Source organism: Macaca mulatta, chromosome 12 (assembly GCF_049350105.2).
Source record: "Macaca mulatta isolate MMU2019108-1 chromosome 12, T2T-MMU8v2.0, whole genome shotgun sequence".
NCBI lineage: Eukaryota > Metazoa > Chordata > Mammalia > Primates > Cercopithecidae > Macaca > Macaca mulatta.
The window spans coordinates 74,820,856-74,838,501 of record NC_133417.1 but is presented as its reverse complement, the minus strand read 5'-3'; the positions used below and the strand labels follow the sequence as shown (position 1 = coordinate 74,838,501).

At 35.9% G+C, this 17,646-nt stretch overlaps 1 protein-coding gene across 6 annotated transcripts in view; it reads right to left on the bottom strand.

Annotated features, from left to right (window-relative positions):
• Window positions 1–17,646, bottom strand: part of UBR3 (ubiquitin protein ligase E3 component n-recognin 3) — a 268,381-nt gene that overhangs the window by 176,582 nt on the left and 74,153 nt on the right. For all 6 annotated transcript variants that reach the window (XM_015110341.3, XM_015110343.3, XM_015110344.3 and 3 more), the window contains exons 8-10: window positions 17,187–17,415; window positions 8,607–8,786; window positions 7,439–7,572 (exon numbers count right to left, since the gene is read on the bottom strand). In XM_015110341.3, coding sequence (XP_014965827.1) covers window positions 7,439–7,572; window positions 8,607–8,786; window positions 17,187–17,415 — 543 coding nt within the window. The remainder of the gene's footprint in view (window positions 1–7,438; window positions 7,573–8,606; window positions 8,787–17,186; window positions 17,416–17,646) is intronic.

Genomic DNA, 17,646 nt, shown 5'->3' with positions numbered 1-17,646 from the left:
GTAAGTAACCTGTGAATACCTTGACTTACAACAGAATTAGGGAAAAGACATGATGTGTGTGCCACTTGAAGTAAGAGTACTGTAAAACACAACTACAATGTTTTGTGGTAAAACGGATCCACCAAAATAGGTGAGTTCCAAATTAAACAGAAATAGAAATAATGATAGGCTTGCTCACCAAAAACAACAACAACAACAACAACAACAGGCAAAGGATTTAAAAAGACATTTCTTCCAAGAAAATACACAAATGACCAATAAGCACAATCAAAGATGCTCAACATCATAGGAAAATGCAAATCAAAGCCACAATGAGATACCACTTCACACCAACTAGAGAGGCCATAATTTTAAAAAAGGAAACAAAGTGTTAGGAAGGATGCAGAGAAATTGGAATCCTCATATACTGCTGATAAGACTGTAAAATGGTACAGCTGCTTTGATAAATTGTTTGCAGCTGGGCACAGTGTCTCACGTCTATAATGGCAACACTTTGGGAGGCCAAGTCAGAAGCATCAATTGAGGCCAGGAGTTCAAAACTAGCTGGGACACAGCAAGTCTCTGTCTCTGCGAAAAAAATTTAAAAATTAGTCAAGAGTGGTGGCATGCATGTATAGTCCTATCTACTTGGGAGGGAGGCTGAGGTAAAAGGGCTGCTTGAGCCCAGGAGTTTAAGGATGCAATGAGGTATGATCACGCTACTGCACTCCAGCCTGGGCAACAGAGTGAGGCCCTATCTCAAAAAGAAAAAAAAAAAGTTTGGCAGTTCTTTGGTAAGTTAAATATAGGGTTACCATACAACCAAGTAATTCCACTCCTATGTGTATTTCCAGAGAATTGAAAACATATGTTCACACAAAAAATGTACATAAATATTCACAGAAGTATTATTCATAGCAGCCAAAAAGTGGAATCAACCCAAATATCTATCAACTAATGAAAGGACAAATGAAATGTTGTATATCCATATGATGAAATATTACTCAGATAGAAAAAGGAATGAAGTACTGAGACATGCTACAACACAGCTGAACCTTGAAAGCATTACATTAAGTGAAAGAAGCCAGACACAAAAGGCCACATATTACAGGATTCCATTTATATGAAATGTGCAGACTAGGCAGATTTATAAAGACTGAAAGTAGATTAGTGATTTCCAAGAGATGAGGGGAGGTTGGAATTGGGAGGTATGCAATTTCTTTTGGGGGTGATAGAAATACTCTGGAATTAGATAGTGGTAGTAGTGGTAAACTTTGTGAATACACTGTAAACCACTGAATAGTATATACTTTAAAATGGTTAAATGGTGAATTTTATTTAAGTTAAAAAAAGATATTTTGGGGTATCAATGTATAATGTGTAAGTACAGAAAGCATCAAAGCCACGTGGGTTAAACTCATCAGCTACCTATGTAAATGATATAAACATGCCTTTTTAAAAAGCTGAAAGTCTCACATTCATTCTTGACTTCTCCTTCACCTTACTCATCTCCATGTCATGTCAATTCTTGCTTGATATTATCATATAGCTTCATGCCTATTTCCATTGCCACAATACAGACCAAAATCACTTACCTGGTCACCTTACTAACATTCTCATCCTGTTTTAATCTATGCTATATGAGATTTATATTTATAAAATATTATTTTATACATTCTATTCCACACCTCTCACTGAAAACAAATTAATGGCACTTATAAGTTTTCATAAATAATCTGTCATAACCAAACTAAAGCAGCAGGTAATTCACAGATAAATAAACTTTTAAAACCAAATGTTCTCCTATTTCATCAAGCATTTGGGCAATGGGGTACCATTACAGGCTCTTAGTGCAAATGTAAACTGGTACCACCTTCTGGAGAACAATTTGACAAGTAGGTACTAAGAGTCTTAAAACAGTGACCAGTTAATTCCATTCATAAATACAGCATATTTCATAATCATGTTCTGATTGTCTCTCTCCTATCTTCCCACTACTACCACTCCCCAACCCCCAAAAAAGTCAGTATGCATGCTAACTTAGTAGTTTTATGACCTTGAGCAAATTACTTAAATTTTATGAGTCTCAGTTTCTCCACATGTAAAAACGAGCATAATACAACCTACTTCCCAGTACTGTCCTGAAGAGGCAAGTGAAATGATGTACATAAAATGCTCTGTATCAAAGGTTAACACTATGTGTGACAAGTAATTAAGTGCTCCAAAGAGTCAAGACCACATTAATCTTTTATCAAGTCTATAGTACCCTATAGTTGCCACCGGATGAAGATTTTGCAGTTTAATTTTCTCCTTAGAAAGCAAGTATCAGTAAAATTCTAGAAACGTGTCATCCTCTTATCCAATCTTCATGTCATTAGTTAATTAGCATTAAAAGTATGATGCTGTACTGACTATCTCAGTAGTATTACTTTTTTTAACTAGCCCTTAATGTTTTCAAGAATCAAATAGCATTCAATGCAATCATACAAAGACAGTAATTTATCAAGTGAAGTTTCCTTTTAAATTACTTAATCCTTAAGTTTTATATTTTACAGTAGAAAATTTAAACAGAGAAATAACATTTTTTTTCCTATAAACAATAGTGTTTCTTCTAGTTTATACTTCTAAACCCTGACAGCACTGCAGCTAAAAAGCTTTGGACATTCTTGCTTAAAAAACAACTATAGCAAAGTGATAAAGAACATTGGTTTTTAAATCAGATGAATTTGCTTTCAAATTCAGTGTCTACTTATAGTATGTGAACTTAAGCAAGTTATTTAACCTCTGAAAGAACAGAATGATGCCATGTACTTTATAGGAGATACAATGAAGGTTAGATAAGAATATATGAAAAGTGCCTAGAACAATGTCTCACATAGTGTAAGTGTTCACCAAGAGAATGTCTTATCTAGGAACCAGATGCTCCTATAACTGAGAAGTTACTCTCTGATACTGCCAGGACAACAGGAGCCTGTTTTCTCTCTGTTCTCTTTATTTCATAGATTAGGAGAACCATACTGCATTGTAATTCTAGCCTTCAAAGCTGAAATATGAACTACTGCCCAGAAACAATAATTTTTCATTATCAAAGAGATAAACATAACCTCAGCCTCATAATTCAAATTCATCTTTAACACAGTAGTCAGAATAATCTTCTTAAAATATTGATCTTTTTATATCAATATCATATCAACCCACTTTACTGAGTATCTTCTGTTGGCTTACATACATGACATGGCATTCTTCTGATTTTTCTCTTCTCTCTATCCTTAATATCTAAATGTCAGTTTTTTCTTCGGGGTTCACATCTCTCTTCTCCCTATTTAATCTCATTCCATCCCTTGGTGATAAATATATTCTATATGTCGAAGGGTCTAGAATGTATAACCTCAGTCCAGACTTACTTTTTGAGCATGAGACTCATATATCCAACTGTCTATTCTCTATTTCTACTTGGACATTTCACGGGCATCTCAAACTTAACCTATTTAAAGCTAATTCTGATCTCTCTAAACTTGACATTCTCTCAGTCTTTACTACCTTTGTAAATAGCACTTCCATACACAGTAACTCAAAAGTCTCTCTCTCTCATCAATAATGTACAATCCATCACCAAGCCTGTAGATGCTACCTCAAAAATACATCTTGAATATCCAAAATACACTTTGAATATATATATATCAAATATATATGCTACCTGAATTTCATGTTCAGACTACTGTCATAGCATCTGTTAGTTGACAAATAATAACTACATTTATTTATGGGGTACAATGTGATGTTTCCAGATATATATATGTGTATATATATATCTGTATATATGTGTATATATATATGTGTATATATATACACATATATATACACACACACACAAGGATTGTGGGATGAGTATATCAAGCTAATTAACATATCCATCACCTCAGACACTTATCATTTTTTGTAGTGAGAGCATTAAAAACCTATTCCTTTAGCAATTCTGAAATGTAAAATACATTATTATTAACTACAGTCACCATGCTGTGCAATAGATTTCAGAAAGTTATTCCTCCTCTCTAGCTAAAACTTTGTATCCTTTAGTCAAAATCTCCCCATTTCCCACTCCCTCAGCCCCAGCTTCTGGAAACCATCATTCTACTCTCTACTGCTATAAGTTCAACTTTTTTAGATTCTACATACAAGTGAGATCAATTTATCGTAGCATCTTAATTGGTCTATTTACTCCTGGCCTTGCTGCTTCCCACCCACGCTACTCCTGCTCAAATCCAGTCTTCTCCAGGAACAGAATGATCTTTTAAGGGTAAATCTGATCACATTAAACCCTTGCTTAAAAATCTTCAGTGGTTTCTCCTTAAAATTGAATCCAAGAGTCCTTAACATGATCTGCGAATATCTGCAATAATAATCTGATCTCTGCTTCTCTCTCCAACTCCACCTTGTTTACTCTGTGGTTCCAGCCACAAATTCCTTAAAAAGACCAATCACGGCTGGGCGCAGTGGCTCACGCCTGTAATCCCAGCACTTTGGGAGGCCGACACGGGCGGATCATGAGGTCAGGAGATCGAGACCATTCTGGCTAACACGGTGAAACCCTGTCTCTACTAAAAAAAATACAAAAAATTAGCCAGGCGTCATGGCAGGCGCCTGTAGTCCCAGCTCCTCGGGAGGTTGAGACAGAAGAAGGGCGTAAACCCCGAGAGGTGGAGTTTGCAGTGAGCTGAGATCATGCCACTGCACTCCAGCCTGGGAGACAGAGCGAGACTCCGTCTCAAAAAAAAAAAAAAAAAGGACCAATCACTTTCCTACCGAAGGTAGGCTATTCCCTCTAATCTCCCGCGCGACTACCACTAACCCCAATTTAACCTTCACAGAGATAGGCCCTTCATATTCTCTCTTCATAAAGACATTCTCTGATACTCAAATCATCAGTCCTCATACTCATTACTCTCCCTCATAACAACCTGTTATTTTCCCAAAAAGCACTTTACGAAAGCTTGTGAAGTAAACAGATGTGTTTACTTACTCAAGGTTTATCTCACCCATGAGAGCAAGAACTGTATCTATTTGGTTCAGTACCAAAAATTTAAGCATCTAAATAATGTCTGGCATATATTTTTTGAATAAATGAACAAACAAACCTCATATTATATGACAGTTTCTTGATAAATGCTACAGTGGAAATTAAACAAGGTACATTATGAAAACAACCTGACTGGAGGAATAAATGAGTAGATTATATATCTGAGTCTTCAGAATATTTGAAGAAAACTTTAAAATTTCAAAGAGTTAATATTAATTGTTCTTCATTTTGGTTAGAATCACTACCCAGGTCCCACTGCATAGCTAGTGAATCAAAACCTCTGACAGTGGGGCTCATGCATACATATTTTTTAAGCTTCCAAGATAACTCTCATGCAAGAAAAACACTGAGCCAACAAAAGAGAATGAAAGAGTGTATGCCAAAGAGAGAGACTAGCTTGAACAAAAGCACAGGAATCAAGAAAGGACACTGCACGTTGAGGAATAATAATCAATCCAATAAAGGTACGGAGGGAGAGGTGATATAAGAAGATGAATTATAGGCTAAGGTGGGCAGTTCACCTGAGGTCAGGAGTTTAAGACAAGTCTATGCAACATGATGAAACCCTGTCTTTACTAAAAATACAAAAATTAGCCAGGCATGGTGGTGCACATCTGTAATCCTAGCTACTTGGGAGGCTGAGACAGAAGAATCACTTGAACCAAGGAGGCAGAGGTTGCAGTGAGCTGAGATCGCACCATTGCACTCCAGTATGGGCGACAGTGAGTGAGACTCCATCTCAAAAAATAAAAAATAAAAGATAATGAATTATGAGAGCCAAGTTGAGGGCAACCTGTGGAGAATTTTAAATGTCTCTAGAAGAAAAATAGATGTTATCCTATAAAGTGATGAGAACTTGAATGATTTTTAAGTAAAGGAGAGGGAGATTTATAGAGCTTAGAAAAGTAAGTTTGGTATTGAGCTAGGTCACAGTAGAAAGAGTCTAGAAATAGGAAAACCAGTTAAGAAGTTACCTTAATAATCCACATTTTTAAAATACATTAATAATCCATATTTTTAAAATACAGAGAAATAAAGGAAAAAAGCAGGAGAGGAATATTTCTGGAATGAAAGAAAGATTCTTAGTATCTGATTACAGGTTGAACACAACTAGTACAGCAAGGGAAGAAAGTTTTCAGAATGGACAATTAAGTAATCTAAGATACCATTAAATGACAATAAGGGCACAAAAGGAAATATTGTATGGACAGATAGTTTTTAAAAGTTAATTCAGAACCTGAGAAAATTCATGTACCTACAAGGGGATCTACATTAATAATCAGACCTGTTAGAAATTTGAACCGGACCAACATGGTGAAACCCTGTCTCTACTAAAAATACAAAAATTAGCCAAGTGTGCTGGTGCACACCTGTAATCCCAGCTACTCAGGAGGTTCAGGCAGGAGAATTGCTTAAACCTGGGAGATGGAGGTTGCAGTAAGCGGAGATGGCGCCACTGCACTCCAGCCTGGGCGACAGAGAGAGACTCCCTCTAAAAAAAGAAAAAAAGAAATTTGAATCTATTAAGACTGTAACAAGGTTGTGAGTCATCTGCATTTAGGGAATGGTTGAACTAACAAAACACAGTATAAATCTACTTAAAGAAACACATACGTTTAAGTGGTAGATGGAAGAGAGCTTCACAATAACAAAGAGCAAGATTTACTGTCCATTTCTCTTTCACTTTGTTTTTAAAAGGTCAGTAAACAGACTGAGAAATTCAAATATTTTTAAATGAGCTGACCAAGTCACCCAAGTAAAAAAGAGGCAGAGCCAAAACTAGAACCCAGGGCTTCAAAATATGTCTACTACAAAATCTTGTCCAGCATGATTACTGGTACAGGACAATAGGCTGGAACTGCATGGTGTCCATATATCAAAATTTTAGTCAAGTCTTCAGTTTAATAGGGTCAGGGATTCCATTTGTCTGGATTGCCCAAAGTTTCTGGAGACCCATCAAACCAATGCTTATAATAGTATATATTATAATATACATTATATAACAATCACTGGAAGGTTTTTGAAATTTATACTTGTTTTGTCCTTGGAATCTTGAAAGTGTAACATTGAGGACTATCCTACTCCTTGAAAGATAAGAAGCATTAGGTAACTGATAATAAATGAAACAATAAAGATGAATGTGGAGACTAATGAAGTTCCAAAGACTGTTCACAATAGCAATAGGCTGGAAAAATCTGATAATAATGAATTCCAAACTGCCTAAGAATGAAAATTACTGTCTCGGGTCAATTTTCATAAAGTTGAATTCAATTTGAAACAAAATTAAACATTACACATTATATACAAATGAACAAACCAATATTTTTCACAAGTCTTTTTCTTAAATAAACACAGAAATTAACAAAAATATTTCCAACATACCCTAACTTTACAATGTGATAAAAGCCCCCACATTGGCTGTGCACAGGCCTCAAGTTCAGCAGCAAAGGCAGCATAGTAGGTCTGAGACTCAAATTCCACATGCTCATTTAGTTCTCGCTTGTTTAAGTTCATACCTTGCAAAAATTAAAGCAGATATAAACTTTGTCAAGTGGAAGCACACATTCATATTAAATATCAAGTACAACAGTTCCCAGTCCCAAACACATTTATGCACACAAACGGCATTACTGACACAGTACATACAGAAGCAAATGACTAAAAATGAAACAATCTAGTCCTTTCAGAATTTTTTACAAACTAAGTTTTCTTAGAAACATGTTATGAATTGTCTCATGTAACAAACTGAATATCTTTTAATAAGAAAGTCAAAAAAATTAAATTTTTTTTTTTTTGAGACGGAGTCTCGCTCTGTCGCCCAGGCTGGAGTGCAGTGACCGGATCTCGGCTCACTGCAAGCTCCGCCTCCCGGGTTCACACCATTCTCCTGCCTCAGCCTCCCGAGTAGCTGGGACTACAGGCGCCCGCCAATACGCCCGGCTATTTTTTTGTTTTTTAGTAGAGACGGGGTTTCACTGTGTTAGACAGGATGGTCTCTATCTCCTGACCTCGTGATCCACCCGTCTTGGCCTCCCAGTGCTGGGATTACAGGCGTGAGCCACTGAAAAAAATTTTAATTGATCTTACTTGAAAGTTTTATGTGTTATGAATCTTTCTCAGAGAATAGATTTCACATTTCTAGATTAATGGTTACAAATGCTTCAAAGCCAGGCACAGTGGCTAATCCTGGTAATCCCAGCACTTTGGGAGGCTGAGGCAAATGGATTGGTTGAGCCCAGGAGTTCTAGACCAGCCTGGGCAACATAGTGAGACTCTGTCTCTACTAAAAATAAAAAAATTAAGTTAAATTTTTTAAATGCTTAAAAAAGTTATACTCCCGTTTCTTTTTCAATCATTTGACACTTTTCCTAATTCCTTGGTATGTTTTATGAACAATTTATTAGAGTACTTACAAATACCAATTAAAATAATGAGATATTTCATATGTAGTCTGAATGATATGCTATTATATTTTAATTGATGCTTAATAATTTAGCATTAGGAATTTTGTAAACCAAAAAATTAACAAAGGTACCAGTAAAATTCATACCTTGAAAGAAAGATACAAAGTTCATCCATGTAACTAACAAACCGTGATCCTCCAAAAATCTCTTGGCCACACTTTGATGAGAAAGAATATTAATAAAATCACTAACAAGAGGCCAATAAGTGTTATTCTTCAGTAATGCTTCTCCACAGTTCACTACCACATGTAAACTATTTTCTTCATCTAAAAAAAGACATACAAAACCCAAAAATGTCATAAGATTTTTTTAAAAGCTTAACAAATAATACAGAATACATACACTTTAGAATCAGATATACCTAAATTCAAACCCCAGCCTTCCATTTAATACCTATATGGCTTTAGGCACAATATTTACACTCTCTGAATCAATTTCCTCATCTATAAAGTGGAAAATAAAAACATCCATCTTAAAATAATTACATGAAGCATTAACAAAAAGTACTTAGCACATCATTATAGTAAGTATTACCATATGTCCAATATATGACATGATACTGAAGTAGCTGTATGTTTATAAAACCTTATTTTCTTGATTCTAATGATATAATGCAATATTTTCTGATCCAATCAATAAAAAATTTTTACCCCTAGATTAATCTCATTTCATCTTATCAATCAAATCTGTATGATTTCAAGAGACATACATTTAATTCCTTTCTTCTATTCAAAGAATACATCAATACAATTTTTAGCGAACAGTATTTCAAAGATAAAAGAAAAAACACATTTTAAAAAAAGAAAAACACACACACACACCAACTTCTTAAGCTGTGGAAAAAAAGTAGTTTAAATACATCGTTGGGGGTGGTGGGGGGATAGGCTTGTACAAAATATTTAGCATTAAAAATTATTAGTATATATGTATTAGCTCACTTTAACCTATTCCAACTTCACTGACTCACTGGACTAGGAAGTTTCCATTCCCATTGTAAAGCATATTAATACCCATAATACATGGAATGCTCAAGGCTCGTAGCTCATTCCCTGTACACAAGCTGGGGTGTATGGTTACCCAGAGTCAATTTTTGTTTCTATTTATGCTAATTGTTCTTTTTTTCATAATTACACAATTTAGATCAAAAGTATATGAACTAATGACATGTGAAAGCACAGAGAGGTATTACAGAAACTGAATCATATGCTTTTGAGAGACAATAAAATAAAAACAAGTGCCAGGAAAAAAAGCTAAAAAACCTTGGGACAGAAAAATCATAAAACCTGTAAGTATATTTTATACTCAGATTGCTTTATATTCTAACTCTATTTTAAAGAGATTAAAATTAGAATCCACAGATGATGCTTCATAGATGTGCTATTTATAAAAAAGATGAACGAGAACTCCAGTCAAGGAAACCATATCCTGAAAATACTTTGCCCAAAGTTAAAAGCCTGGAGAATGAACACGCAGTTCTGTGTTTTAAGTTACAATACAATGTTTAAGGTATATATATATTTTTTCAAAGATGGGGGTCTCACTATGTTGCCCATGCTGGACTCAAACTCCTGGGTTCAAGCATTCCTCCCACCTCAGCCTCCTCAGCAGCTGGGATTACAGGTGTGTGCCGCCAAACCCAGCTCATACCATTTTTTTAAATGAGTCCTCACTTTAACCAACTTATTCAACTACCTACCTACCTGTCATACTCATCAGTCAGGAAGGCCTCTACTGCACTTTTTAATTTCCACACATTAAACTTAGGTTTCAGTCCACACAATTATTTTGCCAAATATTAAATAAGTTTAACAATGTCTAAGAACAGGGCCTACTGAAGTTAAGTACACTCTCTTTCAGTACTTCTCAATGGACAAGGGAGGGTCTAACTCAATGAGGAAGTAAGGATTAGGGGCTTCTTACAAATTATTTATACTAACCCCTGAGATTCTGAAAAGCACCCCCATGACTGACAACTACAGTTCCACTTCTGAGCTAGTGAGCCATTGATATTGATGCGACAGTGCTAAGGAATGTTGGGATTTTTTTTAAGTTAAAAATTGAGAATCACTGTTGTATATAATTGAAACCAGAGGATGAATAAGCAGAATATAATTCATCAAACTCACTATTTTCCTGACATTGCTTAAATACTACTGTTCTTGTGAAAAACGCCTTGGAATCATTAATGAAATAAAATGATTAGGACTTCTATTTTTACTCAAACTGGTACTTTCCTCATTACAGATATAAAGAGCAATGATTCAGTGTTAAATTAAATTCACTCATCAACAAATATTTATTGAGCACCTACTAAGGGTCAGGTTTTCAACTAATCTCTGAGAATAAAGTAGTAAATAAATCAAGATTTAGATGATCTCTGTCTTCATGGAGATTAATACCTAAGAAGGCAGAGTGTGATAAGGGCTGTAACGGGAAAAGTACAGGGAGTCATAAGAACAAATAGGCCGGGCGCGGTGGCTCAAGCCTGTAATCCCAGCACTTTCGGAGGCCGAGACGGGCGGATCACGAGGTCAGGAGATCGAGACCATCCTGGCTAACACGGTGAAACCCCGTCTCTACTAAAAAATACAAAAAACTAGCCGGGTGAGGTGGCGGGCGCCTGTCGTCCCAGCTACTCAGGAGGCTGAGGCAGGAGAATGGCATGAACCCGGGAGGCAGAGCTTGCAGTGAGCTGAGATCTGGTCACTGCACTCCAGCCTGGGCGACAGAGCGAGACTCCGTCTCAAAAAAAAAAAAAAAAAAGAACAAATAAAGCTAGACTACAATTCAAGAAAAGACTTGGCTGGGCATAGTGGCTCACACCTGTAATCCCAGCACTTTGGGAGGCCGAGGTGGGCAGATCACCTGAAGTCAGGAGTTCGAGACCAGCCTGGCCAATGTGGTGAAACCCCCACCTCTACTAAAAACACAAAAATTAGCTGGGCATAGTGGCGGGCACCTGTAATCCCAATTACTCGGGAGGCTGAGACAGGAGAATTGCTTGAACCTGGGAGGCGGAGGGTGCACTGAACCGAGATTGTGCCACTGCACTCCAGCCTAAGTGACAGAGCAAGACTCCGTCTCAAAAAAAAAAAGACTCTCCTGAGGAAGTGAAGATTAAACTGAGGCCTATAAAATAAAGCAGGAATTAGGATTAGCCAGATAAACTAGTGATGGTGGAGTAGATGGTGCTATAGGTAGAAGGAGCAGTACATAAGAAAAGGTTAGAATCACTTGAAGAAAGAATGCAGAGGATGCATGGTACAAATGAGGTTACAGGGTCTTATAAACCAGCATCCGAACTTTAGCGTTCACATGAAGAGAATGGAAAGCCACTAGGGGGTTTTAGGAGAGGAACATTATAAGAAGTGTAATATAAAAAGTGACTGAAGGAGAGTGACAACAACAAGAGATGAGAGGCTTAGAGATGGCCATGGCTTGAACTGTGGTGGTGGCAAAAAGATGCAGTGATGAAGAGGCTATGTAAAGATATTCAAAAGATTTGAAGGACAGTTGGTAACGTCTGCTATATCTGCATGGAGTAAAAAGAAGTCAAAGACAACTCCTAGGTTTTTAGGCTGCACAACTGTTTAGAATGGTTAGACACTGGAATCAAAATACACATTCACGTGCTCATGTACATACACACACACACAGGATAATGTAAAAGAAGTCAGATTAATGGAGTAATAATGAGTCTTTGCTGTGAACATTGTGTGTTTGGGGTGTTTATAGACATCCAAACAATATAGTTCAATAAGTAGCTTGATATGCAGGGAGGAAAGGCAATCTGGGATTATGAGCATCTACAGACATTCCCATGTCATGCAACACATGGTTTTAGATTCCACTTTACAAAGAGTGTTTCAAAAGACAAATTCTAACATAAATTCTGGGACATGAAAAATTATGAGCTATGTTTGGAACCACAAAGCATACGGTATAATATTGAATATAAAAAAGTAAAAGTATAAGGTAGGAATCACGTACTACTATAAGGCTGTTTCCCTTTAGTCTTCAGCTATTGCTGTGGCCAAGCAAATTCTCATTGTATCAGCTCCTGTATTTATTAAAAGTATAGATAAAATTTTAAAATATCATTTAACAACAATTCAAGCCAAGGCTAGATAGAGGCTGCTAAAAAATAAAAAGAAAGTACAGAGATCCTGTTGTAGTATCTGTGGCTAGTTATGGGTAGTTCAGTATAGTTAAGGTTTATTCTAATACTTACTGTAAAAATGGGAAAAGCTTATGATACTTTTAGAAAAGCAGTAAATATATATCATAATATCTTATGCTACTACTGAAAGAGGAAAAAATAGTATGGCAAAGTTTGCAGACTTCTAAAGATAGTTTTAGACCTTGGCTGGAAATAATGTAATTTACTGCTAAAAAAAAAAAATTATATTTAAAGATCTCAACAATCTTTATTTCAGCTTGTTGAAAATTCAATTTATATAAGAATTTCCAGAAAAGACTAACTGCATTAGAAGCATATGTAAAAAGCAACTGATATCATATAATATCATTTCAGAAAAATATGGGAAAAGTGTGAAAAGCAGAGCCACGAGGACAAAGTGCTAAGAAACACCATTATTGATAGGATAAGTAGAGAAGAGTGCTGGGCCACAGAAAGAGAATCAACAGTGTGAAATGCGACTGAAAATCAAGTAAGGTAAAGTTTAAACTATGACCACTGGCTTCCTCAACATGTAGTTTACAAAAAGGGTAAACCACATAATTTATCATATAAACTGGGACACTTTTGAGCGTAAAAGAAATTGTATTAATAACTACATCAGACTAACAGGCACAACTTAAGGCTATTCTCGGAAAACTAGGACATATGGCTACATGAGTCATGGACAATTTTGTAGACAGCAATTTCAATAGAACAATGGGAGTGAACACTAGAATGAGGTAGGTTAATGAGTGACTTGTAGGTAAGGATATGAATATAAAAACTGAGGAAAGCTACTATTTAAAAAAAAAAAAAAATGGGAGGCAGATTTAAGACTCATCTTGTTCCCAAACATTCTCCCTTAAAGGCCAAATGCAAACTGTATGTAATAAGCACAGCTAAATCACCTGGTGAAGACAATGGACTCCAGATTCTTTTAAAACAGGTACTTCTAAATTTTGTTTTCTCGATTATGAATTTAAAACATTTTGCTGCGAAGACTTCATGACTAAAACACCAAAAGTAATGGCAACATAAGCCAAAATTGACAAATGGGATCTAATTAAACTAAAGAGCTTCTGCATAGCAAAAGAAACTATTATCAGAGTGAGCGGGCAACCTACAGAATGGGAGAAAATTTTTGCAATCTAGCCATTTGGCAAAGGGCTAATATGTAGAATCCACAAAAAACTTAAACAAATTTACAATAAAAAAACAACCCCATCAAAAAGTGGGCAAAGGATATGAATAGACACTTCTCAAAAGAAGACATTTATGCAGCCAACAAACATACGAAAAAATGCTCATCATCACTGGTCATTAGAGAAATGCAAATCAAAACCACAATGAGATACCATCTCATACCAGTTAGAATGGCAATCATTAAAAAGTCAGCAACAACAGACGCTGGAGAAGATGTGGAGAAATAGGAATGCTTTTACACTGTTGGTGGGAGTGTAAATTAGTTCAACCATTGTGGAAGACAGTGTGGCGATTCCTCAAGGATCTAGAACTAGAAATACCATTTGACCCAGCAATCCCATTACTGGGTATATACCCAAAGGGTTATATATCATGCTACAATAAAGACACACGCACATGTATGTTTACTGTGGCACTGTTCACAATAGCAAAGACTTGGAACCAACCCAAATGACCATCAATGATGAACTGGATAAAGAAAATGTGGCACATATACACCATGGAATACTATGCAGCCATAAAAAAAGATGAGTTCACGTCCTTTGCAGGGACATGGATGAAGCTGGAAACTATCATTCTCAGCAAATTATCACAAGGACAGAAAACCAAACAATGCATGTTCTCACTCATAAGTGGGAGTTGAACAATGAGAACACATGGACACAGGGAGGGGGACATCACACACCAGGGCCTATTGGAGGACAGGGGGCAGGGGGTGGGGGGAGGAATGGCATTAGGAGAAATACCTAATGTAGATGACAGGTTGATGGGTGCAGCAAACCACCATGGCACATGTATCCCTATGTAACGAACCTGCACATTCTGTACATGTACCCCAGAACTTAAAGTATAATTAAAAAGTAAATAAATAAATAAAACACTATTTTTGTGAAAAGTCTTTCTTTAAATATATAATTCCATATAAGAACATCATTCATACAGCTGAATGACAGCAGACACTATTTCAAAAATGAAAAAAGAAAAAGCAATATATGTAGATAAATCTCTAGGAAAGAAAAGGTCATGTTACATGAAGTTAGTAAAACTATAACATAAAGCAGCTTTTAAATTTTCCTTTAAAAAGTAAAGAAGTAGGCCAGGCATGGTGGCTCAGGCCTGTAATCCCAGCACTTTGGGAGGCCAAGGCAGGTGGATCACCTGAGGTCAGGAGTTCAAGACCAGCCTGGACAACGTGGTGAAACCCCATCTCTACTAAAAATACAAAAAATTAGCTGGGCGTGGTGGCAGGCACCTGTAGTCTCAGCTACTTGGGAGGCTGAGGCAGAAGAATCACTTGAACCCGGAAGGTGGAGGATGCAGTGAGCCGAGATCACACCATTGCACTCCAGCCTAGGCAACAAGAGTGAAACTCCATCTTAAAAAAAAAAAAAAAAGTAAAGAAGTATATTGTTAATGTAAATAATGTATTATGCTCCCACTATACCTACAATGGGAAGACAGACTCACAAAGTAGGTAAGAAAGAGTACAGCCTTTGAAGTTAGACAACCTGGCTTACTACTCAGAGCTGTAAGATCACAGATCATTGACTTCAACTCCCTATGCCTCAGCTGCCTCATCTATAAAATGGAGATGACAGTATCTTCAAAGAATTATTGATGGTTAAATGACATAATGCATATAAAGTACTGAGAAAAGAGTCTAGCATATAGTTGAGTACTCTAGAGATGGTAGCTATCATAATTAGCTAGCTATTATATATAATGCATTATGCCTTGCACTGAGTTCATATCAATTTTCAGGACATGGTGTCACACCTGAGAACAGACAGATTATCAGTATAAGGAGAAAACAGGAGCTGATATGCACAAAGAGGCCAAGAGTGGAACAAAGCAAGGCTCAACTACAAGATTTCTCCTCCTCAGAGAATGGAGAGGTCCTAAGATTTAATTAATCTGAGGTATTGTTTGTCATTATTTTTAAAGTTTAGCTCCTAGTGCCAACAAGTAAAGACACATCCTATCAAAGTGGGACTGGCTGTGTCAAGGTTAAGAATACTAAGAGTTCTGACATTAGGAGCCATGAAATCCTTCTTAACTGTCATTTGCTAGCTATATAACCTATGGCAAATTGCTTAATTTTCCTAAACCTCAATGTACTCATCTCTAAAGCATGGATAATAATAATGCCAATCTCAGAGACTTGCTCAGAAACTCAATTGAAACAATATATAAATAGCATCCAACAAAGTACCAGGTACATAGAAAATATTTAAATACTTATATTATTGGCCAGGCATGGTGTCTCATACCTATAATCCCAGCACTTTGGGTGGCTGAGGCAGATGGATCACCTGAGGTCAGGAGTTCAAGACTAGCCTGGGCACCATGGCAAAACCTCATCTCTACTAAAAATACAAAAATTAGCCAGACTTGGTGACGCGCACCTTTGTAATCCCAGCTACTCAGGAGGCTAAGACAGAACTGCTTGAACTGAACCCAGGAGGCGGAGGTTGCAGTGAGCCAAGATCACACCACTGCACTCCAGCCTAGGGGACAGAGCAAGACTCTGTCTCAAAAATAATAATAATTATTATATATATATTTATATATGTGTATGTGTATATATATATATATAATTTAAGGGAGGTAAAGTTAAGATGAATAACCATAGAGACATGAGAACAGGAAGAGATACAGAAACATTATGGTAGGCTGAAGAGTATCAACCACATAGTGGGCACGAAAGAAAAATATAAAGTTCTAACTAACGGAGTAGAAAAAAGGCAAGATTCATCCCAATTTTTAAGTTATAAAATATAAGCATTTAAAAATAAGACTGATAGCAGCAAATTTATGATTAAAAAATAGAAATATGTCTAATAAGGAAATGACTAAATAAATTATGGTATAGCCATGATATTAACACCTACACTTATTAAAATGCATGTTTTTGACATGTACACTATGGCAACTTTTTTAAAAGTATTTATTGTATCTATAAGTATAGTCATCACACAAAAAGAAAAGAAATATAGCAAAGTGCTAACAACAGGTGTTTGTAAATAACAAAACTACAAGTGCTTTTAACTTTTTCTTGAAACTTCACTGGAAATTTTCAAAAATGTCTGCAACAAATATGTATTATTTTATAATTTTTTAAACATAAGGTCTTTTCAAGACTAGTTATACAAAGTTCACTAATACTAAACTATTAATACTATCATTAGTAATTAGTAATATTACTAACTATACGAAGTACACTAATAATACTAGAATAATAATACTGATAATAATAGAACTAGTGAATATAATTCTGAGTTACCTTGTAGCTCACTTTTAATAAGGCAACTTTCCATCATGTATAATAGCACAGTGACCATAATATCCAGCAGCTGACATTCTTCTGTTACCTGTCTGGCTAGCTCCTCATTGCTGAACAACTGAACACTAATATGCACAATTCTGTTAGACATTGTGTCTGATTCATGACTTTTCTTCAGTGTTTTCATAATGAAAGCATAATGCTGAACAAAAGTTTTTGTAAAAGCAACCTGTAAACATTTTAATAGAAAGGAAAAAACACATTAGTTTTAATTTTTAATTTAAAATCATTTTTAATATATCATATTAACATTTTACATCTTTACTAATTTATAATAATGTCCAAGGTAACAAAAAAAAAATCTCAATGATGAGGTAGTCTTTCACTTTTTGGGAACATTTGCAAAATATTTTGATGGTTAAAGAAAAAAAACCTTTTTTTTTCCCCAAGATGGAGTCTT